This window comes from Diadema setosum, chromosome 1 (assembly GCF_964275005.1).
Source record: "Diadema setosum chromosome 1, eeDiaSeto1, whole genome shotgun sequence".
Classification (NCBI taxonomy): Eukaryota; Metazoa; Echinodermata; class Echinoidea; order Diadematoida; family Diadematidae; genus Diadema; species Diadema setosum.
Window position 1 is genome coordinate 16,963,239 of NC_092685.1, and position 26,138 is coordinate 16,989,376.

Below are 26,138 nucleotides of genomic sequence, written 5' to 3' on the forward strand. Positions count from 1 at the left end.
TGTAAAGTAATCGGACCTGTGCCAATACTAATGCACTGTCCATGCAAAGTTAGCCGCGGCCCTGCTGGACGACCCGTGCTGCGGCACACCGCTCCAGCTCTCGGCTCCAGAGTAGACAACATACATGTACATTAAACATACATGTATGTATGTACCTGTGGTGAAACTGTAAGTCGATTTTTTTTTTGACTTACGCACAAGTCGAAAATCGCCTAAGTCGATGTGTTTTGCTCAGTCCAGAGAAGATCGACTTATGCGAGTTTAACTGTAATTTACATACCCAAGATCGTGTCAGAGGAAGTAGTTGTTATTATGTGAAATGATGTTCGTGACATGAACTAAAAATGTGCAAGATACTGGGTTGATAGCCATTGTTGTTGTTGATCTATTGCACAGAAAGTAGAAGAAAGAAAGAAAAATAAAGAAAAACTTAAGTTATTTTATAGAAATTTGAAGGAGGAGCATTAAAAAATCAGAAAAGGATAAAGTTAGGAAGGGAGATTAAGACTAATTAAAGAAAAAAGAAAAAAACTGTTAAAAAAAAATTGCAGGGGTGAGCTTCGAACCAGGGACCTTAGGATCACCTTCTGTATCTGTACGGATTCTTTGTTTTTCTTCTTCTTCTTTATTTCTGGACAAAATTTGTGTATCGGTTAGCTCAGAAAGTCCTCTTCCTATCAATGTCAAAATCATACCATATATGTATCGTGTCCCAAAGCCGATGGGTCAAGTAAAATCATTGTGATCAGTCGACCGTGACGTCACTATGACGTCATTATATGAAAACACATTCTCATTAATATCTCATTAATGGAATGGAATTTTACAATGAAATTTACGTCACATATATTTCAAGTTATGCGCATTCTACTCATATTCTCAAAATTCATATTTTCTCCTAAAACGTGCGCGTACGCGCACGTAGAAATATTTGTATGCTCCAATCGAGCTGACATGAACTAAACATGTGCAAAGTATGGGGGTGATAGAGGCTGTTTTTCTTGACTTACATGTATTGCAAAGAAAGTTGCAAAAAGAAAGACATATCTCAATACATCGAAGATAAGCTTTAATTTCAACCAAGTTTTTTAGCATTATCCCGACATCGTATGAAAAAACAAAAGGCACAATAACGATAGCGCAAAGTCTCAGCTACAACATATTAAAATCTGGGAGAAATTCACCGAAGGGTAAGTGAGCTAGTGCTCGATAAAGACAATCATGTCAACTTTCACATCTAGAAAAATTCCCTCCCATAGAGATAACACGTCATAACGAAGGTACAGAAAAAAGTACATATGACCTTTGACCCCACTTTGCACAGACAAGATGGCATCTGAGCAAAAAGTGGTTATTTTGTGAAATGATTCTTGTAACATGGTCTTCACGTGTGCAAAATATGGGAAAGACAGGACATGTATTTACTAAGATACAGGATGAGATATTTATGACCTTTGACCCTAATTTACATACCCAAGATGGTGTCCGATCAAGTAGTTGTTATTTTATGAAATAATGTACGTAACATGAACTAAACATGTACAAAATATGGGGGTGATAGGGGCTGTCTTTCTTGAGTTATTGCGAAGAAAGTTGCAAAAAGAAAGAAATATCTCAATACATCGAAGATAAGCTTTAATTTCAACCAAATTTTTTGATGTGATGCCGACGTCGTATGAAAAAATGAAGGGCACACTTACGATAGCCCGAAGTCTCAGCTACAACATATTAAAATTTGGGAGAAATTCACCGAAGCGTAAGTGAGCTAGTGCTCGAGAAAGATAGTCATGTCAATTTTCATTTCCAGAAAAACTGCACTCCCATAGAGATAACACGTAAACTGGTTAAATTTGACAAGATTACTTTCAATCCATTTTTACGAGGTGATGCCGTTATCCAATCAAAATATTGTTATTATATCAATGAAAGAGCATTTAATAAGCTACAACATACTGAAATTTGTGTGAAAATCGGCTAAGGATAAGTGAAATACGCTCGAGTGAACTTGAATTTTGATGACGTCATTTTGAAAATTTACTTTTTTTATTTTATTAAGAAATTTGATATCTTTTAATCATTTTTTCAGCATCGCCAACCCATGAAATGACATGTACAACTCATCAGCTTTCAGAATATGTAAAGAAAATGGGGGGTCACCGTCCATCCTGACGAGTAAAACCGGATTTAAAATTGGCGGTTTTTGGGCATAGTTGCACTGTATATCGCCATTGACGCGCGCGCGGAATTTCAACTTTGACGGGCCCGTATGACGTCATATTGAGTCGGATTGACTTGAAACTTGGTAGAAATCTTCCTTGACTTTTCAGGCATCCGATCAAAGTGAAAAAATGGAAAATTTGTATTGCATATGAGCTGTGCGTGCGTATATGCGCGCGCGCGTACGCGCCCGTCCAATTTTTTCAATTTTTCAAAAAATGCTGCAAATAATCTGAAACGTGTGCAAAATAAATTTGAGCTCGATTGGAGCATACAAATATTTCAACGCGGGCGTACGCGCGCTTCTTAATAATAAATATGAATTTCGATAATATGAGTAGAATGCACTTGACTTGAAATATATGTGACGTAAATTTCATTGAAAAATTCCTTTCCATTAATGAGATATGAATGAAAATGTGTTTTCATATAATGACGTCATAGTGACGTCACGGTTGACCAATCACAATGATACATTAGATTTGTCGTCTTTGGGACATGATACATATATGCTATAAGTTTGAAATTGATACTCTGAGAACTTTCTGAGTAAGTAGATGCACAACTTTTGTCCAGAAAGAAAGAAGAAGAAGAAGAACAAAGAATCCGTACAGATACAGAAGGTGATCCGAGAGGATACTCGGATCACCTAACTAGACTCGGAATTTGTCAAGACTGACAAATTAGGTGATCCGATTTTTTTTTTTAATCAGTGATTCGAGTCCTGATCGCAATAGGCATGACCATATAGGTTTCATCTGTGTTTAGAGACATTGGCCGTGTGATATTTGGATTCTCATTTACAAAAGAGAGTCAGGTCTACCATCTTTGGTACCAAATTCGGTATAAACCAGGGAGGTACCTCCCTGGTACAAACTATAACGAAGATACAGAATGAAGTACATTTGACCATTGACCCAACTTTGCACAGCCAAGATGGCATCTGAGCAAAAAGTGGTTATTTTGTGAAATGATTCTTGTAACATGGTCTTTGCGTGTGCAAAATATTTGAAAGATAGGACAAGTATTCACCAAGATACAGGTTGAAACATTTATGACCTTTGACCCTAATTTACATACCCAAGATGGTGTCTGATCAAGTAGTTGTTATTTTATGAAATAATGTACGTGACATAAACTAAACATGTGCAAAATATGGGGGTGATAGGGGCTGTTTTTCTAGAGTTATTGCAAAGAAAGTTGCAGAAAGAAAGAAATATCTCAATACATCGAAGATAACTTTGATTTCAACCAATTTTTTTGACGTGATCTCGGCGTCGTATGAAAAGATGGAGCGAATACCGACGATAGCCCAAAGTCTCAGCTACAACATATTACAATCTGGGAGAAATTCACCGAGGAGTAAGTGAGCTAGTGCTCGATAAAGACCGTCATGTCAATTTTCATTTCCAGAAAAATTCCCTCCCATAGAGATAACACGTAAACTGGTTAAATTTGACAAGGTTACATTATATCCATTTTCACGAGGTGAAGACATCATCCGATTAAAATTTTGATGAACAAAACTTAAAGAGTATTAAATTGGCTACAACATACTAAAGTCTGGAAGAAATTCACCGAAGGGTAAGTGAGCTAGTCGTCGATAAAGACAATCATGTCAATTTTCACATCTAGAAAAATTCCCTCCCATACAGATAACACGTCATAACGAAGATACAGGAAGAAGTACATATGACCTTTGACCCCACTTTGCACAGCCAAGATGGCATCTGAGCAAAAAGTGGTTATTTTGTGAAATGATCCTTGTAACATGGTCTTTACGTGTGCAAAATATGGTAAAGATAGGACATGTATTCACCAAGATACAGGATGAAACATTTATGACCTTTGACCCTAATTTACATACCCAAGATGGTGTCCGATCAAGAAGTTGTTATTTTATGAAATAATGTACGTGACATGAACTAAACATGTGCAAAATATGGGATTGATAGCCATTGTTGTTCTTCATCTATTGCACAGAATGTAGTAGAAAGAAAGAAAAATAAAGAAAAAATTATGTTATTTTATAGAAATTTGAAGGAGAAGCATTAAAAAATCAGAAAAAGATAAAGTTAGGAAGGGAGATTAAGACTAAATAAAGAAAAAGAAGAAAAAAGAGTTTGGAAAAAAAAATAAAAAAATATTGGCAAGGGTGAGGCTCGAACCAGGGACCTTAGGATTACGAGTCGGATGCGCTATGCAATGACCTATTTCATGCTCCATAGGCCCTGTGCATTAAGCAAAATGACGCTGCATCGAAGCCACGTGCCATTTTCAACCAAGTTTTTCGACGTGATGCCGGCCTCGTATGAAAAAATGGAGGGCACATTACGATAGCCCAAAGTCTCAGCTACAACATACTAAAATCTGGGAAAAATTCACCGAAGCATAAGTGAGCTAATGCTCGAAAAAGATAGTCATGTCAATTTTCACTGCCAGAAAAACTGCTCTCCCATAGAGATAACACGTAAACTGGTCAAATTTGACAAGATTACTTTTAATCCATTTTTACGAGGTGATGCCGCCATCCAATCAAAATGTTGTTATTACATTAATGAAAGAACATTTAATAAGCTACAACATACTGAAATCTGAGTGAAAATTGGCAGAGGATAAGTGAGATACGCCCAAGTAAACTTGAAAATTGATGACGTCATTTTGAAAATTTACTTTTTTTACTTTATTAAGAAATTTGATATCTTTTAATCACTTTTTCAGTATCGCCAACCCATAAACTGACATGTACAACTCATCAGCTTTCAGAATATGTAAAGAAAATGGGGGGTCACCGTCCATCCTGACGAGTAAAATCGGATTTAAAATTGGCGGTTTTTGGGCATTGTTGTACTGTATATCGCCATTGACGCGCGCGCGGAATTTCAACTTTGACAGTCCCGTATGACGTCATATTGAGTCGGATTGACTTGAAACTTGCTAGAAATGTTCCTTGACTTTTCAGACATCCGATAAATGTAAAAAATCGGGAAATTTCTGTTGCATATGAGCTGTACGTGCGTATATGTGCGCGCGCGTACGCGTCCGTCCAATTTTTTCAATTTTTCAAAAAATGCTGCAAATGGTCTGAAACGTGTGCAAAAAAAATTTGAGCTCGATTTGAGCATACAAATATTTCAACGCGCGCGTACGCGCACGTTTTAAGAGAAAATATGAATTTTGAGAATATGAGTAGAATGCGCATAACTTGAAATATATGTGACGTAAATTTCATTGAAAAACTCTATTCCATTAGTGAGATATGATTGAGAATGTGTTTTCATATAATGACGTCACAGTGACGTCACGGTCCACTGATCACTATTATACATTAGATCTGTCGTCTTTGGGACATGATACATATATGGTATAATTTTGAAATTGATAGGAAGAGGACTTTCTGAGCTAACCTCTACACAAATTTTGTCCAGAAATAAAGAAGAAGAAGAAGAAGAAGAAGAAGAAGAACCAACAAAGAATCCGTACAGATACAGAAGGTGATCCGAGAGGATTCTCGGATCACCTAAAAAAGGTCTTCAGTGCAAAAACAAAGGCCTTACCGGGCTCAAAGATTTCATTCTACCTCTTTTTTCTACTGCCACTTCCGAGGTAAAAAAGTGGGGGGGGGGGGTGCCAAAGTGGTGACACCCTATGTGTTCCTATGTACAGGTGCCAAAAAAGGGGGGGGGGGGGGGGAGGGGCTGAGCCCCCTGGTTCTGCCGGCCCTGAGTACTGCAATCAACTAGTTACACAGCCTTCATTCTTCAGCTTGATGTCACAAATCAAAGAGCAGTGTTTGCATATAAAAAGAAAATACCTGTGTGGAATCCAATACAACAAATAGGGTTGCCTTATAATGTCAGATTTCTGGAGAGTATCTCTGTCAAAGAATCTCTGCAATTTCTTTATGGTCCACTATAAAAAGTGGACGACTAGTAATTGACAATGATAATAGTGGACTCTTATAAGGCACGCATTCTACCTAATGAGATACTCATGGCACTGATGATGTACAAATCTTGAGAAATTGAATGTTACATGGATACAGACAAGCTAGGCAGTAAATGGACTGTACTGAACATCAGTTGCTGCAGGGAACTCCACAATACATTGAATGGCACTTAATAAATCTATAGTCCGAAATAATACATAGAGAAGTAGATATAAAAAGGAAACACACTTTGTATTTTTATATACTTATTCAGCCTGTATCTAATTGTACATTGTTGTTTCATGCTCCCATACAATGCACACAAAGAACATAGGCTGGACCTCATGTGGCCCACGCCAAGTAAGTCCTGGACTGGTCTCTGGCTCCACTTTTCCATTTCACAGTTACCTTGGGCGTTGTGGTCTTTGAAAAGGCAATTCTTGTCCTGGAAAGATGAATCAAATATGGATAGGATCTTTTATGTTCTTATCATTTTTTTTTCTCACTCTCTTTTCTCCCTTTCCTCCTCTCGGCATGCTTCAAATGGATAGAAGTATATCATGCCAAAAATACATTATAATCACTTCAACTTGTTGATACACCACTGACTGAAGCTTATTGTTTAAATCTGCCAGATCTATAATTATATACCAAAATAAAAAATTACATATTCTAAGGAGGTTCACAGAATATCTCTGCAATGGAAAATATAATGATATTTGACAGATATCTCAACTTCTTTGTAAGAATGGATCACAGAAAAGAAAATAATTCTCCTTCTACTGAAAGAGTACAACTCAAAAGCAAAATGTACACTTTTATATAATGTACAATGTATATACATGTATAAATTTAACAACACAGCATGATATTGCATGAAATCATTATATAACACAATATGCTCAACAATGACACCTCATGTATGTGATGTATTCTTTACAAAATTAGTCATTTGATAATTGTAATTCTGGGATAGTCTTAAAATAGCAACAACAAAAAAAAAACCCTGAAGAACTTCTCAGTTTGTGAATATACCTTGTGTTAGAAAGAGACTTTAAAGCAGAAGGGTAAAGATGTGCTGTGAACGATTTTTATCACTTGCATCCCTCTGTACAAATGCATTGGTTAAGATCACAACTGCTAATCTACATTTTTTTTTAAAACAAACATGTTGGGAAATGACTATGACCTCAGAGGGTCACAAAATTCTACACATTATAGTCATCCGAAGTGTGCATTTTCTCCAAAATCTATGTTACATCTTACTTTTTTCAGTTGTTATGTAAAGAGCAAGGTAAGGGTTAGGGACGTAGTTTAATACAAATCAATTTCATTTCTACATTATGAAGATTCAGAAGTTGTCCATTTACAAACTTTGTACTTCTTCATGAGATGTATTGCAACATTTTCTCACTTGATGCATTCAACCTACATGCAATTATCATTTCTCCATGGAAGCATTAAATGATTACAGTATATCATACACAACATCTGAGCTGAACATTCCTGTATTCACTCAATCTTTAACAAATTGTTTCCAGAGAGGGACAAAAAAGAAAGAAAAAGAGCAGTGCTTACTTGGTCTAACTTGCAGGACTCTTGAAAAGTAAGCTGGGCTGACCACACCCTGGTCACTACCTGGGCACAGGATCACACCATTCTTGGAGACAAAGAACTTCAATCCATCTAAAGCACAAAGGGTGAACATCAAATGGTGAATGATGTGGAAATCTTGTGCCTGTGCTTGTTCGGTAATTTTATCCCAGTGCAGCAAAAGGCAAATCTTTTGTGTAAAATAATGGCTGCATTTTAAGACAGTGAAGAGAACGAGTCAATAACACTGATGTAAAATATTAGCCTTAATACTGGTGTTATCCCAAGTGACTGGTTAATTTCAAAGGTTACACCAATGTATAGGGTAAAGGTGATAAAGCTGAGAAATTTAGTTACAGGCCCATTGCTGTAGTTTGTCATGAAGCGAAATTACTTGAGAAAGAGGTAAATTCACAATTTCTTTCCTGTCTTCTGTAACTTAATTCTATTTCAATTGATCACCATGCATTTTTATCAAATCACTCTACCGATACATGCCTTCATCAAGTTACTAGTGATTGGCATGATGCTTTTTAACAAGCATGAAATGGGAGCAGCCAGTTTCTTAGACATCTCCAAGTGTTTTGACTGTATCGATCATTAACTATTGTTATTTCAGCTATCGATCATTATGGCATTTTGAATACTAAACTGAAGTGGTTTTATAATTATTTGTCAGGGCATAAACAAGTTGTTAGCTGTAATGGTAGTATATTATCATGTATGAAGGAAATGAAAATGGGTATCCCCCAAAGGAGTGTACAAGTTGGACCCACACTTTTCATTGTATTTATAAATGGTATCATCACTGGTCTTGAAACGAATCAGTGTAGTATTTTTTGCAGATAAGTTGATGTACATTTGTATGTTTCTCATAAAAACCTTAAGTATGTAACCAATAAACTATAACTAAGTTTGAATAAACTTTGTGAATGCAGATATTTCAATAAATAGTGGTTCTTATAGAATTAAAGCTGGCACAAAAAAAAAGTTTCAAAAAGATAGTAGAAGAGCAAAAACAAAAAGATGTAGATGTGTGGGCATTCATAGGATTCTGTGGTTTCAAAATTGTGTCTGTGAACATTATTGCAAGGGGCTACTATGAGAATATCTACGACAGTAAATTAACTCTGAAGCATAGATTAATTACTTACCTTCAAGAGCTGCTTGAAGGTCAAGAAAGATCATCATTTCGCAGGATTTTCTCATACCTAGAAGTGAATGGTATATGAAAAAAAAAGGTCTCAGAAATAATGGTAACAATTACAGTACTATATGGTAGGTTTGTCTAGAAAGCACTGCGACTTAATTACAAAGTTCTTACAAATTATTATGCAATTATCAACTCATCTTACACAATATGATACCTCCATATGCAAATAGTTTAGGAGATTCTTGGCCCACCTCAGACACCATTGTTTTGTAGTGGTTGGTACAAGTACTGGTAAGTATTTTTTTTATGAAAGTCAGATAATCAACCATATGTTTGTATTTTTCTGTGTGTTTCATCTTATAAATAATTCATGACACGAAAAGAACGCAACTTACTGCAAAATGAGAAATATTCATGGAATGGAATTTTTGCGAATTGGAGCTGATGGCCTTTTTCGTGGCATGAAATTTGTACAAATTACCACTGGCGTTGAATGCAAAGAGCGTAGACATGAACTTTCATGTGCATTTTAATTGCATGAATCTTGGCTCTCGAAAATTCCTCAAATTGAAACGCACACAAAAATTTGGGGTTTTACATTAACCTCCTAAAGATTAGTCCCAAGCAGGTTGATACTGCCAAGTGTCCATGGAAAATGCGTGCTATAGTAAAATCAGCTTATCCTCAGTGGGTTAATGTGTAAACATGGGTGTATGCAAGGGGGGGTCGGGAGGGTCGTACGACCCCCCCAAAATTTTCAAAAGGTCCACTTTTTGTAAAAGACATTTTTTGTTTTTTGAGGGCTTTTTACTCTATATAGGCCTACAACAGGGAAAAAAGTGACCGGTGTTCCAGCAAATTGTCAAAAACCTCGTAAATTTCATAACTTAGTTTTAATATGCCATGATTTAAGGTTCTAAGCCGCACTGCCATGCCGAAAAAGTCACTTTTGTATGCACCAAATGGCCCCATTCTAAGATATAAAATTCAAAAACTCCCTACCGTGGGAGGGGGGACACCCCCCTCCCACACCCTCCCCCCGCTCGGTCGCTCCGCTCCCTCGCAAAGGTAAAGGTCCAAAAATTTTGATTACGACCCCCCCAGAAAAAATCCTGGATACACCCCTGGTAAAGGGTACATGCTACAAGATGCAGCATTTCAGGCCAATTTTGCTCATTTCATCACTTGAAAATCAAGCATTGATTACCAGGTAGGCACTCTACTCTTTGATACACTTATCAAGAGCATGGATTGCATCACTACCAGCTTTTAAACGCTAAGCTAATTTTCTATGTTAATCTTACCACTGATAACACCATCTGCACCAGGTTCACCCTTGGCGAAGTGGATGTATGTTCTTTTCATCCGCTTTAGTCCCTGTGAAGAGATGATAAGTCGAGGAAAGGAAGGCCACAATAAAAGAACAAATGCACACAAGCACAGGGAGGTATGTCATGAAGCTTGCAATGAATCCTGATAACAAGAATATATATATTCTCATATCAATAATAATTTAGTACACATCTTTAATCTTAAATTGTTGGATATAATATACCTATTTGGACACTGATCTACAAGACTGTCCAGTCAGACTATTTAGAGACTTCCATTTTATATCAAGAAGATGTATAGGTAGAAAAGCTACCTGATTGGTGATAAATCCCTTTTTTAACAAATTGAAATAAACTGGATGGAGGCAATGTCTTTTTGAGAAATGCCAAAAACTGCTGAGAAGGTTCATTTCTGGGAGATAAAATACATAATGAAAAAATGCTGCATACTGCTGAGAAGACTCTTCTTTTGCAGACAATTATATATAATAACAAGTATCCTAAATTTGCTAAGAAAACTCATTTCAGTATATTCCTTAACTATCTCTGAGGATAGCTGGACAGAGAGATACATGTAGGATCACACTTGTGATTAATGGCCAGCTGCATGTCCCTGGGACAGAGAGCTAGGGAATACCAAAACATGAAGTAAACATTAGAACCTGTAGAATTTATACACTTGTCAAAACAAGTTAAGAAGTACGAGTTCAATCAGTGCCTGAGGTCAACTTTAGGTTGCTCACTATTTAAGTATAATTTCACTCCCTCTGTACACACATATTATGTTCAGCTGACATCACAATTTCACATTAGACTTGTACGAATAGGACTTTGATTTTTCAATGACTGCTTATGTGTGCAGGTCCATGAGGCATGAAAGGTATGCCAATATCTCTGAATGTTGAAAACCTTGTGAATTACAGTAAATCAATCAAAATCTATTCCTACTGTGTGGAACCGGGTACTCATATTCAGAGGTTCAGTAGGTGGGGTGAGGATGGATAGGAAACAAGGTTTATGCTTGCGTAGGGCTTACCTGCAATCATATGCAGCCTAAATGATTAAAGGATATTTCAAATCATGCAAAGTTACAAATTGGCCTACCTGTCTTTGGATTGACTCCCAGTTCCTGAAGTATGTTCCATGCACAACAGTTGGATAGTCAGCAGCATTGGTGATGGCTTCTAATTCTTGGTCTTGAACCTTCAAAATGCAAGAAAGAAGCAGAATAAACTCAAGTGATGGTGTTCTTTGATCAAAAGTGATTTTGGTACTCTTTCAGAATTCCAAAAAAGACTCAAGTTCTGAAGCATTTGGCTTACCTCAAAACTATGACCTTGGTTCGCACAGATGAGTAAATCTCCAGTTGCTGGATCCTCCTTGAGTGAAAATCGCTGCTTATCATTGAGAGCGACAACTTGGCGAATATCCTCCTCTGTGCAATTATTGAACATTCGATGGGCAAGTAATTCTCTGACGAGGAGGTATCCACCTACAATGACAGATATTCACATGGTTAATAGGCTCTGCTGCATTTGCAACATGGGTCAACAACACATGCCACAATAAGTCAGTTTTAATAGTAACACATTCAAATTAAAGGACAAGTTTACCTTCATATACATAGTCGACTGAGTGAATGCATCAATATCCATAGAATACATTCACAAGCTGTACGTAGTACATTATGTAGTCTTCTAATGCAGCAATAGCAGTACTGAAAAAAAAAAAATCATAACTTATGAACAGATTGTCCGATTTTCCTAAAACTTTGACTGATTGTGTTCTACTAATAATCCTCCATTCTCTCAATCCACATGTATATTATGGTGAACTTGTCCTTTAAGGAATATTGTTCTTCTGAGTACCTATACAAGCAACAAGTTCATCTGTCTGTACATCTCACACTCATCCGCCCAGCAATCATTTTCTCACACCTCCCAGAAAGAAAGAAAAAAGAAAAACAACATGCGGCAGGTACAATGGATTCTTATATTGGCTACAGACGATACCTATACGCCCTACATGCACGGGCTTGAGTTCTCCTTTATGAATAAATAATCCAAAGAGGTCTCTAAAGATTCTGCCATCAAAATTTATGGTTTATATGATTTTTCAATTAGGACAGCTTATTGTATATCTATCTTCCAATAATATCATCTGAAATGCTTATTGAAAATAGTTCTGTTCACAATTATCCAACAAGACAGTCTAATTCATTGCATTTACCTTTGAATAAAATGTTATCTGCTAACAAAATTTGTACATTCACAGTCATCGGGCCTAAACTCTGGAATTCATTACACGTTTAAAAGGAATATCCACTTTGATAATTCTACAACTTAGGAATAAATCATCACAAAGATATTCTGTTTGAAATGTTCAATCCTCCTGCTTGATATCATTCTCTCCTCTTCTTTCCCCGCTCTCATCTCGTCTCATCTATTCCTCCTGTTTCGTAACCTCCCATCCCATCTTTCTGTCATCATGTGGAGCTTTGGATCGATCACGCCTTCAGTTTCAGTTTTTGTTGTTGTAGTTTTTTAATACCATTCTGGTATATACTTTGTTGTTTTGAATTTTATGTGTTCAATTCACCATTTTATTATGGTTTGATTTATTTGGGGGGACCTATAACTAGTAATACATACAAGTTGTGCTTCTGATTTAGGATATCTAAAACTAGGGGCCGTATTCTGAGGGCTTATTAAGTGTCTGATTAGCACTTAATTAGTGAATCGGTATTCTGAGAGCTTAATTAAGTAGGGGGTTTATTAACTACCATGACAACAAGCGTTTTGGCGGGAAAGTCTTACGCGCTTGCGCGTATCAATGCGCGTACACCTCTCAGAGGACTTAATCACAGAGTTAATTACAAATCGGTATTCTGAGCGTGTAATTAAGTATGAAAGTTAATGGAAAACTTAATGATACAATACTTGTACTAAAGAGTGTCATTAACTACTCCGATATCACGCATTACAGAGCCTTTTCTCGGCCATAACGATGCTTACTGCCTTCAGTAACTGAGGAGCTGGTGAGTCTTGTTGTCATGGTATCCGTAGAATTCAGAGAAAAAAAGAAATATAGGCGATCTTCGGGGAATTTTGTCATTTTATGTGAGCTTTTCGCGTGCGTAGGTGAAGGGTAGTAATCAAAGACCGGAGGGTCTGCACGAAGCTCTTGCGTTGTAATTACAGGGGGCGTGTAGAGGAGCGCGCACTGAGGGCATATTTGCGCGCGTGATCATCATTTTGGCTTCTAACAACGCGTCTGATTGGATGGAATAACAATTAGATGGGAGGGACCTATGATAATCATAGGGGACTTAATCATACCTTAATTACGTCCTCAGAATACCGATTCTGCCCATGATTAAGGGTCTATTAACTTCTCAACTTAATTACAAAGTTAATCAAATAGAAATCTACTTAATTACGTCCTCAGAATACCATCCCTGATGCATGAAATATTGGCATATATATTATTATTAGCTTTATCAGATGGTATTTTGAAATTTCTATATCCTCAAAAATCCTGCACCTTTTTGTTTATAAATATGTATAAATGATAATTTCTTCCTATTTTTACACTACCTGCACAGCAGTACTCGGGAGACAATGTCAATGACAACAATGGCATTACCATTGTTAACAAACGAAATTATTACAACATTAATTAGTGCCTATGGCTATAATACGGTATTCCAATTTCGTTCAAAGGATCTTACCTGGAAATATCTGAAACCCCATTTTTGGAGCCCTATGCCGCAGGACTAATGACAAAGATCTAGACAACCTCACATTGTGACGCCCAGAATGAGCCATGGCGATGGAAGAGATTCTCGACCGGGTAAACGTTCTGAAAACAGCAGCACTGTCAACTGTGAACTGAACTGGCAGTGCCGCCAGTGGCAGTGCAGTGCCAGTGGTATACGAGCCGATAACCCCTTCAACTGATATTGGCTAATGCCAATGGTGGGTATGGCATTTTACTTCGATTTGCAGATTACAGATACTGTACGTAGTCCAGCTAGGTTGCGACATCAGATGAGAAATCGTCCTTTGGTCTAACAACAGATTTCATTTCCATCGCTCCTGTATTGCATGTCGATGATGCACGTTACATACACTTACAACAGCGAGTATTTACTACAATACAGGGGATATTACGCAATCGGAAAGCACAACGTGTTGTTCAGCGAGGCGGCCCTGGCCTATCAAACCACAACCACCGTTTCCGTCCGCCCCGCCGCTGCGCTGCTCCAGCCAGCTGCATGCTCCATCATCCAGGGTGCTTTTCCTTGCTTTTCCTACACTATACACCGTGTACCAACAAGGCTGTCTACCAACAAAGAAGAAGGGGAAAAAAGTTTTTAGAATGCCTCAGCATCGAGATACAGATATACGACGCTTGTGGAACATCCAGGTCAATGACAGTTTTAACACTCTTCTAGCCGGGCGAGTATTCAGGTAACATCAGTTGTATTGTCATTAGAAACGATCACCAATTCCAAAAAGTCGAAGAAATAGTGTGAATACATGTGGTCCCATATATTGTTATCCCTGTAACTAGTGCTGGTAATATAATCACAGTGTAAATTTACAGGTGTCCTTGAACCAGTGCAGTGGATCGTGGACGGATAAATTTACATTTGTCGCATGATGATGTACCACATGTATCTAAACGTTTTGGTTTCTACTGACAGTGGGTGACAGCTAGTGATACTGTAAATATTTCTTCCTTCAAATTCGGTATTGCATGAAAGAAGTTAAGTGGAAAAGTTTCTGGTGCTAAACTATGTCTAATCAAATGTAACATTTTTTAAAACAGTTTTTACTTTCAGTTTCGTATCCATGTGGATATCAAATTCCACCACACCAAATTGCACCAAAATCACAAATCGATAATGGCTTATTTCTATATGCTAATAGTAATGTGAATTTAAACTGATTCGGTCATCAGAAAGCATCAAGATCGATGTTGACTTTCATGTCGCTCAAAACAAACTCGCTCCTTGCACGTATGCACATGATCGCAGCATACGCTGCCTGCACCATCTCAAACTGAAGTTAGCCATCTAATATTATGCGACAAATCTTTTAATTCAAGTAACTGGGGGCAAAAAATCAATGTACAAATGATTGATGGCAAGTTGGACTAAGTTGGGTCAGTACAATGTAATTCCTAGAACTCACACGACCATACACAGACAGAGACAGACAAAAGCAGACACACACATGCATTTCTAAACTGACTTCAGTCACTTGCCACAATCACTGAACATTAATTTAGAGTTTCCGCTTTTAGTCCTCTGCTATTCATTATGTTACTTTAACGATACTTACCATATTATTAGATGGTTCACTTCAGTTTCAGATCTAACTGTGACCAGCCCCAACATGGCCACAGTATAATCTATAACTGTGTACAAGGAGGTTACTTCAGATTATGCAGGCAGCATATGCCGCGATCATTCGCAAATAGCGTGTTTGTTTGGAGCGACATGAAAGTCGCCATCGATATTGACACTTTCTGATGACCAATTCAGTTTAAATTTATATGAGTAATTAGAAACTTTTAAGCCATTTAGTATAACTTGTGATTTAGGGCAATTTGATTCAGTGGAATTTGAGATATCCACACGGATACAAAAGTACATTAGTGCCAGAGTTTCTCTGGCAAAGTATCAACCTAGTTGACCTTTGCTGATTTGTTGAATAAGTTGATGAGCTGTGAATCTGATGTGAATAATCATCCAAATGTTGTGATTGCTTGATTTATCACACGATTTACTGCATTCATACTCCAAATGTCAGTGTATTAATAGCTTTGATCACATTAATTCTCCCACCTACTAGGAGTCTATTTCATACTTGCTTAGAGAGTGTGTAATGGTCTTGTTGTTCCTCCTATTGTCCTTGCTGTAGACATGACCATTCCAGCTTGCTGCTTGGATCTGAAGATGGTGTAGTGAGATTTTACCAGATTCCTACAACATCACATTCCACAGAAACTGAGAAACCAGAGGTACATTGTAACTTCCCTGAACAGAGAATGCATTAATGTCAATGAACATCCATGCCAAGACAGTGCATTAAAGACCAAGTCTGATGTTGCAGCAGTGCACAGTAACAACTGTCCTCTGAAAAGTCGATGATCATCATGCCGAGTAAAGAATGGTTTCCATTCTTCTTGGTAAATGAGGTTATATAAGCGTCCTTCATTGAAGCCAGAGATACAGCATAGTATGTTCGATTTCTAGAGAAAGCCTTTTATATGTAGAATCTTACAGTACACATTTTGACGGTAAACTGTACATATAATGTAGGCAGTTGGTACTTTGATTCAATCAGGAATAAATACCTGTTATTGTGATATAATAGTTAGTAGATAATTTCAATTTAGTACTGAAGCTAAGGCAGGATACTGGATCTGTGCAGACTACCAACATTCATTATGTTCATCCATGTTTTCAAGCTCAATAAGGTGTCAATATTTTTGTGTATATGTAGCCCATTCTCAGTCTAGAAACCAAGGGAGGTCCGATCCAGGCCATGGTTGTACACAATGTAGCAAACTTTGGCTCCTTGGAACTGATTACAGCTGACTCCAGGGGCACTGTGACAATCTTTGGCAAGCAGCAGATACTTGACAGGCGAAGCGTTTCAGACCATGCACTGAACAGTCTCCAGGTTGATATGGACGGTGGTAATTCAACTTTTGATTTGCACTACCCTTGTCGTATGACACTCTCCAATCATAAAATGTCAAAACATTGAAATAATACATGTCTGGTATTGCTTTACCTATCACAAAGAATGCATTGCTTGATGTTAAGTTGTACAAGAATAAGATAAAATGTGATACATATATAATACACATATTTGTAGGCAGAGTGGAATTGGCAAGCACACTCAGTATCGTTGTGTTGTTATCAAGGTGGTTTGATGCAAACCAATTTCTGTCTCACTAGACGGGGATTATCAAGTTTTAGAATATATGTGGAATCATGTTTTGTGCCAAAAAATATCTTGTTCATTTCCTTTCAATATTATGGTGTCAAAACAAAAATATGTAGTATAGATAAGTCGATTTGAATTGAAAGAATTTGTCAACTACCAATATTTATAGTTTTAATCAGATATGATAAAGATGATTTATCTTTCTCTTTCCACTTTATGGATGAAGTGGGTAACCTGGCCATTGTTGCTGGAGATGTTGAGGGTCAGATCCATGCAGTGCTCCCGTTTTCTTCTCTGTGGAAACTTAGGGTACAACAGACAAAGAGTACCCAGAGGAAGGATCTTAAAGTAAGACTTGAATCTGTCATTCTTAGCAATGTAGAGTTTTGGTGTTTTTTGCAAAATTGAACTGATTTTGTGTGTTCACTCCTACTGTATACATGTGTAGAAAGTAAAATGGCATATTTCACACATGACTGGGTTAGGGTTGATTTGAAGTAATTGATTTCTGTTCTTCAGACCTGCTACCTTTTCTTCTGTAGGTAGTTTATGGGACTTTTGTTTTACCATGCTTGTATATCAAATACAGTCAACTTCTGTAGTAACGAAGTCCCTTGGGACTGGCTGTTTTCTTTTGTTATATCAAAATTTCGTTATAACCAGACAAATAAACAATAAGAAATATAAAGGTAATAATGTTTGAAGTTTTACTTCACTGTAACTGGAATTTTGTTATAACTGTGTTCGTTATAATGGGAGTGCACTATATTGATACTGATTTTCTGGGCAAATGCATAATTATTATTTACATGTAGTATTGAATTGATATCAGTCTTCAGAAGGAATTCAGGAACTTCTCGCCACAAGACTCTACAGCAGCTCTTCGGGTATAGCAACAAATTACATTCTAGCCTCAGACAGAGCCAAAAATGTGCACTTCATTCAGCAAGGATCCTTAGTTCTGACGTTGCCAACATCAAGTTGCATCAAAACAGTAAGTTCACCAGACCTCACCAACTCCACAGCCGATGCAGCTCGAAAGCAAGCATTATAAGTGCATGCATGAATGTGACTGGCTAACAACAGTAACAACAGTAACAACAAGAACAACAACTATATGAGCAATAACAATATCATCCACCCACTACCATATACAATGCCCCATTCTGTGATGGCATGATACACTTGAAATACCAAGATCATCTCATACCAGGGACAAAAATGCAGGAAGCTTTCATTACTGTACAATATAACTGTGTAAATATAGATAGGTGTAGTAACAATAATTGCTTCAAAATGGAACTGATATCTCCCAACAGAGGGTCCCAAGTTGAGGTGCTGCTTCAAATGCTGCTTTGCTCCAGTGGGAGACTTGTACCAGTTTTTTAGTCATTTTATCCCTTCTAATAAAACAAACAAAAAGCTGTTTGTCTAGAGGCTATTGGAGGGAATTGTAAGCCTTCAGAAAAAAAGTACAAACACTTCACAAATGTTTTTGTTTCTTGAAGCATGGAGGCAGCACTGAGAGGAATTTTGATTCTTACTGTTCTGACTCCTGTTGTTATTTGTAGCCAAAAGTTTATTGAAATAGTTTGTTAACAATTTCGGTTGAGACCTAACTTCAGATTTCTAACATTTTTTGTGAGATAATGAGAAACTTTTTTATGAAATATGAAAGAGTGCGTAATTCTAAGAGGAATTCAGTATTTATTTGATGAAAATTGGTTTTGAAATGGCTGAGATATCCAAAAAAGAGCGATCCTAATAAAAGTTGGGACCCAGCTTTTATTACTTTGCTTTGTTTTACTTTGTTTTTGGATGCCTCAGCCATACCAAAACCGATTTTCATCATATAAACTTTGAATTCCTCCTAGAATGGTATCCTCTGTACTATTTCATAAGTGGTTTCCTGGTATCTCGAAAAAAGTTAAAAGACGAATTCTCATCTCCATCAATACTAAACCGTCCCATTAAGATCTTGCTAAAGAGATAAGTATGTTGAAACATGAAACATGCCCAGAGTTGTTTTGCTATGATTTGTTTGTTGTAGATGTGCAGTGGTTACTTCATGTCCCTTCCTGATGAGGCTGATATTCCTGAGCTGAAGAGTGGAATTGATCATCAGGTGGCCCTAGGAGGAGAGGATGGAACCATATCCATCATGTCCAATTTCAAAGTGAGGAATTTGTCTTCTTTATATTTTTGTACACGTAGTCATAATATTTGTCCAAAGAAGCCTCCTTGGTATTAGTCCTGGGCCCGGTTTATCAAAAGATATAATCGATTATAAATTCCCTTACCACTCAGGCTGCCATATACTTATGATAGAAATCAACTATATAATCAATTATAACTATTCATAAAACAGAGCCCAGATTTTCCGTCAGTCTTTGCCATGATCAATTCCAAAGGACTGCCGGGTACCCATTTCTACACAGGGGTCAATGGGGACAATTGCTGGTAAACATCTAATGCATGGCTGCACATACTGGGCAGAGTCACACTTTTAGTGTCCTTTTTGACCGGAGCTGTATCCACTGTGCTTGCGAGTTCACACAAACGAGAAAATGCAATTTGTGATTGGAGATCTGAAAATCATCCAAATCCTATCAAATATTGATTATGGTTTATAACAAATTGAACACAGCTGTGGAAATATAAGTGGTTTACTAGCATGACTACGTGTAGTACCAGTTCTTCACTGAACTGTGAACATCTCTCAGAAAAATTTAGTGGTTTGAACAAAGGCCAGAAGAGCATGAGAGGGAATGAAATTCAATGTTTCAGATCATGTAGGTAACAAATGGTATTTACAGATTATTGATACTCATTCTCACTGATGAATCATACAGATTAGCATTACTGTTACCTATTGGCACATTTTTATGCCTCCGCTAACGAAGTGGCCGGAGGCATGATGTTTTCGGGTCGTCCGTACATACGTCCGTCCTGTTTTGTTTTTGTCAATATCTCAAGAACCGTGTGGTGGTTTTACATCAAACTTGGTATGAGGGTATATCCTGGGGGGATAATACTTTGTTTGGATTTTAGGGTCACGGGGTCAAAGGTCACAGGTTATTTTGTGAAAAAAAAGGTTGAAATTTCATGTTTTTCTCCATATCTCGCAAATGGTTCAAGGTATCTTCATGGAACTTAGTATATATGCATGTACCGATGGGCAGTGATTATCTAGGGAAGTTTGGGGTCATGGGTCAAAGGTCAGGGGGTCAAGGTCAAGGTCAACTCCTCAAAATATCACTACTTTCCTTATATTTATGCAATGCCTGAAGGATTTTTTTTTAACTTGATGTATGCATTTATTACCCAATATATATTCTGTGGGAAGTTTCTTGCCAAAAGGTCAAGTGAAAGTGCTAAATTGCACTTTTTCCTCCAAATCTCGAAAGTAACTCAAGGTATCATCATGAAACTTTCATATTTATGCATGTTCTACCTAACAGTGATTCTCTTTGGAACTGTGAGGTCAAAGGTCAAAGGCCAGGTTTAGATGATACTATTTTACTATTTGATACTGAAATTATACTTTTTCTCAATACATGTACCTTGAAAATTACTCAATGCATAAACTTATAAAAGGGTCAAAAGTCAAGTAAAAATCATCAGTTCCCCAAATACCTGCACTCTGACGTTTTAATCATTCATCCAATTGAACCTAGTTCTAGGAAAGTGAACATTCAGCACATTTGTGGCAAACCTGTCATTGTAATATTTTGCCAATTGTGTGAAACTGTCATCACACATTGTCAAGACATTGTACTATAGACCTATTAGGAGAACCATGCATTATGGCGGAGGCATACCAGTCGCCATAGCGACATTTCTAGTTTGATGTTTCATTTCAAGTACATCACCACCCTGTCCTTGCCTTTTATTCCATGTAGGTTTCTGAGCTTCAGTACGCAAATATCAACCTGCCAATAACTAAGATGCTATGCCTCTCATCTGTGCAAAATGATGGCAAGGATTCTCTCCTGTGTTCAGGACATTTCAACTTGGTTTTTCTCTATCACAATGGACAGGTGAGAAATTAAGAGTTAAATGTACTAAACTTTTATCCAGACAATAGGTTGTACTGTAAAAGTGGAAATTTTCGCGGTGTTGAAATTTTGCGCATTTCGTGCGAACAGATACTAGCGCAAAAATAAAAGCACAAGAATATTTTTGCTTGCCATATGTTCCAGTAGTTGATGTCTTGATTCCGCAGAATTAAAAACATGAAACTCTTCTTACCCGGCAGAGCGCGAAAAATTATGCGAAAATATCCAATTTTACAGTATTGTTAGAGATTGAGTATGGCAAACCCAGGTAAAGTGAGTGTGGATGGAGAAAAGTAAATGTGTGATTAAAGCAACAAAAAAAAAAAAAAGAGAGAGAAAAGATCAAATAAACAAACCTTGTCTGGAGAAATGATTGTTTACAGAGTAATGTCACCATATCTAGGAACAATAAGGTGGAAACCAGTGACCTCTTTACAACAGAGTTTGCCAAAAGTGTGGAATTATAATGTATCAGTTTCTAATACCAATTGTTGTATATCAATACGTCACTCCCCCCCTCCCCCGCTGCCAATGCTCTTTATTCAATCTTTTCACTCCCTTTTGTGATTTATGCTTCTAAACTTATGGGAACTATCAATCTGTATCTTACTTCAAATTTTGCTCGCTGTTCTCATTGTCTGTCTCGCCAATGCTTTGATGTTTTGTTTTGTTTTAGGATTTTTGTTTGTTTGTTTGTTTTTCTTGAACAGTGCCTTGCGAAGTACCAGACATCAGATTGGGTAGTTGCAATGTCGCTGTGTGAGGCAGAGAAAGATGGAGAACAGGGCATCATCATTGGCTGCCGAGACAACACAGTTAGTGCTATCAAGATCTCAGGATGATGCCGGTGACTGCAGTTTGTTTCGATGACCCTATTTCATGCCTTTCTCATGCTGCTGTGGTTTCATCCTCATGCCAGACAGCATGCCACAGAGAAGTTTCTGAACTATGGATGCTTTTTGCAACCAAGTGGAGGGAGAAGAGAAATGCTCTTGATTGAGGGGTATCTGAGGCTGTTTTTGTTTTTGTCTCGCCAGGATAGCGGAAGACATCACTTTTCCGTTGGCGGCAGTGATGGCGTTGGCATCAACATTGTCAACAATTTGGTGTACTCTCTCTGACTTTCCACAGCTTTGAGCTATTACCACCAAACTCACACCACAGGTACATAACCTAAAAATGCCTGTCAGGTTTGAATATGGGCACACTCCAACAAGATTAAAGGTCACGAGATCAATGAACTTGCTCTGATAAGCACTATACTCACAGTATTGTGGTGTGCTCTCAACTTTCCACAGCTTTGAGCTATGACCACCAAACTCACACCACAGGTACATGATCTGAAGATGCCGGTCAAGCTCAAATATGGTTGAAGTTCGACAAGTTCAATGGTCAAATGGGTCAATGAAATTTACTTGATAAGTACTGTCCACATAGTATTGTGGTGTACTTCTAATAACTTTCCGATGGAAAATGGAATCCCATTTTCTTTGCTCAATTTTCCACTAATAAATAATCTAATAACTTTCCACAGCTTTGAGCTTTTACCACCAAATTCATACTGCAGGTACATAGACTAAAGATGCCAGTCAAGTTTGAATATTGGTGGATTTCAACAAGGTCAGAGGTCAATGGGCAATGAACTTTACCTGATATGCACTGGTTGACTGTACACATAGTATTGTGGTGTACTCTCAATAAATTTCTACAGCTTTGAGCTATGACCACGAAACTCACACAACAGATACATAGTTTAAAGATGCCAGTCATGTTCTAATATGATTGAAGTCTGACAAGTTCGAAGGTCAAATGGTCAATCAATCTTACCTGATATTGTGATAAGCACTGAACACATAGTATTGTGGTGTACTCTTAATTACTTTCCACAGCTTAAAGCTATGACTGTCAAATTCATACTGCAGGTACATCACATAAAAATGGCAGTCAGATATAAATTTTGGTGAATTCTTACAGGGTCAAAGGTCAATGAATGTGTGCATGATTCATATGATGATCGTTCTCATGAAGGGCTCAGCTTTAGTGACTGATAAATCACTAATATTATTGTTTAGATGAATTCTATCTATCCACAGTAATAGAGCTTAACCTCAATGACTTCAAGAAAAATATGTTTTTCATTTGTCTCCCTTTGGCAGCATGTCTCTGTCAAAGGGTTTGTATGTGTGCTCTAAATTATATAATTATTCATGTCATTCATATGGTAATTAACTTTTCATCAAACATTGTCTGTACAAATTTTGTACATGTATTACCAGCGTAATTCTGGCTTTTTTCATGGAACAAATTAATACACAATTTATATGGATGTAAAACCCATTATCTTCTGATCCAATATGTCTTACTTCTACTAATATGAAATGTGCTTCCTATGAATACACAAAGGGTTACACTGTAAATGAATTTTGAAGGCTTTTATGAAACTGATTCCAAAGAATTCCTGTATTTGTTTGTGACTCATGCAACAAATCATGATGGATCATTGAATGTCATCAAATGTTAAAGCTGTATGAGTAAAGACCTGGTTTTAGCAATGTCTTTTCAACGTGAAAAGAGGACAATTGTGTTGATTGATACTTTCTTGATACTGACTACCAGAAATTTCCATGGCAGATGTCAAGGTGTCCACACATACACGTGTATTAAAGTGTAAGCTTCTATATTAAAGTGTTTTGATTTATTTAATGTCGGTGTGTCTCCTGCCATATATAAGAACACACAATTCAAGGTGCCTGTGTGCGAAGATATGACTCTAAACAGTTTAAATTTTCCTTCCTCTAGAAACAAACTGGATATATTCTTGCATGCTTTTTCTTATAATTTATTTTTATATTATGCAGGCATCCATCACTCAATTTTCTCTCCAGTGCAATGAATAACTACTTTCAGTCCTCACATGATGAATTATGCTTCAGTTATTTCAGTTTCTGTAAATTTATGTCTGTTTACAAGCTCAGTCTGATTTTCTGCCTGTTTGCCAGTCATGCTATTGTTAATATACTCCGTGAATCTGACATTTTTTGTAGAGGTATTCTCTCTTGTCCCAGTGCTATGATTTTTGGTGATAATTGGTGAACGGCAGTTGCAGGTTTCATACCAGTGTCTTGATCTTTGAGGTGTGGAGAGCAGTGTCTTAGATCATGATTGACCTATGACCAAATGACCTTTTCAGTATGTGTTATAGTGTACTATGTTTGTACATAGTGCGAGTGTTACAGTGTACATGTTATATGTGCTGCAACATTGATTTGGTTCAATCCCCAAATAACAAAAATGCTTTTGTCATGTGCACATTGAATTTCAGTTATTGTTGTGAAATATTTGAGAGTAAATGTATTGTATTACATTGTCCCTAGCAATACTATTGCATTCTAACAGACAGTACTCAAAGAAATAATCATGAGACCTTAATTTGTCATCATGTCCAGAATTTAAGAATATAGTGATTTGCCTGTTTTGTTTACACAAGTATCAATCAATCAAAATAACGATACATGTATATTTGTTCTCAACCAAGATGTAAATAAACAATCAAAATTTCATTGATTTCATTGTTTGTTGTTTTTGCAGTCTTGTTTAAATTGCACAAGGACTTTTATTTTTTTCTATGCATTGTACAATGTACATGTATATGAAATTAAGAATGATGGCTGGGACTGTATTTGGAATAAGGTAATGAGAGATAGAGGGGAAAAAAAAAAACATTGTTACATTGCATCTGTTTATTTATTTTTTTTTTTTGGAAGTACAATTACAAGTACAATTACTATTACAATTACTTTTGAGTAATTTGTAATCTAAGTTACATTAAATATTGCAGTGAGCCTGGCATAACGTCTCGATGCCAAAGGTCCTTACTAAATCGGTTGTTATGTGATAAAATGGCTTACAAACATGAAAACGTGTGCAATTTGATATTTTATAAATACTGGGAAATCTTGAATACCCTAAACTAGATTGTTTGCATGGCAAATGCATGATAGAGCCCGAGTAGTTGTACTGTTTTTATTTCACCAACATCTTCATCTTGCTGAAGTAGAATTCAGTGGGAAGAATCTTGGTGCAGAACCCTTGAAAAGTCTTGGGTTTTAGGAGACATATTTAGTGGTTTTGTCCATTTTTTATTGGTCTGATGTTTAAAAGCCAAATGTATGTGTATGTATGTGTGTGTGTGTGTGTGTGTGTGTTGCCATTTATCCAATAATATTTAATAAGAATACATATTTCAGGTAGGATTTCTTTTGCAGACATTTTTAAGAGGCGTAGATAAATACATGTACGGTACAAAATATTTTTAAAAAGGATATGCAAAATCGGGGTACATTATAGCAAGTAGATCTTACAAACTTTGATTTACATTTGAATAATTTTGGGCAAAAAACAAAACTGCAATATTTCAAAATCTAGGAGAATATATGAGGTTTTGGTTTAAGATTTATGGTCATTAATGTATTTCATGTTAAGGATGATCACAATGTACTTGATAACACAGATAAAGAAAGAATGTTTTTTGTTAATTATACATGTAGTATTGTTAAGCCCAGGAGCTCCACTCTTATAAGAAACATAGAGAATTTCAGTTCATGTTGTTACATGGTGTAGTTTACACCAAGGAACGTCTCATGAAGTTTGGTTTTGTAACAGACAATCTCTGGTCTCTTTTCCGACAAGAGCCCGAAACGTATTCACATTTATTTTTACACTGTGATATGGTTAAATCCTCATGGGAATAGGTAATTCAGTACTTTGGAATACTATAAATTGAGACACTTGGAATGGAGAGATACATGTATATTTTGTTGAATTTTGGTTTATATTCAAATACATTGAAGTGTGTGAACAGTTTGTTTGAATGAAATATAAGATCTAGCTGGG

At 36.9% G+C, this 26,138-nt stretch overlaps 2 protein-coding genes across 2 annotated transcripts; one reads left to right on the forward strand and one right to left on the reverse strand.

Annotated features, from left to right (window-relative positions):
* Positions 1-5,917: 5,917 nt before the first annotated feature.
* Positions 5,918-14,274, reverse strand: LOC140227681 (tRNA 2'-phosphotransferase 1-like). Its single transcript, XM_072308099.1, has 7 exons — positions 13,953-14,274; positions 11,545-11,714; positions 11,327-11,425; positions 10,196-10,268; positions 8,893-8,949; positions 7,724-7,831; positions 5,918-6,590 (listed from the first exon to the last, which is right to left on the reverse strand). Exons 1-7 carry the CDS (start codon positions 14,047-14,049, stop codon positions 6,550-6,552), a joined length of 645 nt encoding a protein of 214 aa, XP_072164200.1. The 5' UTR covers positions 14,050-14,274; the 3' UTR covers positions 5,918-6,549.
* Positions 14,275-14,582: 308 nt separating this feature from the next.
* LOC140227691 (uncharacterized) lies at positions 14,583-24,770 on the forward strand. Its single transcript, XM_072308109.1, has 8 exons — positions 14,583-14,694; positions 16,153-16,252; positions 16,738-16,933; positions 17,414-17,535; positions 18,020-18,181; positions 19,238-19,363; positions 21,090-21,227; positions 21,956-24,770. The coding sequence occupies exons 1-8, from the start codon at positions 14,603-14,605 to the stop codon at positions 22,085-22,087; spliced, it is 1,068 nt and encodes a 355-aa protein (XP_072164210.1). The 5' UTR covers positions 14,583-14,602; the 3' UTR covers positions 22,088-24,770.
* The last annotated feature ends 1,368 nt before the right edge of the window (positions 24,771-26,138 follow it).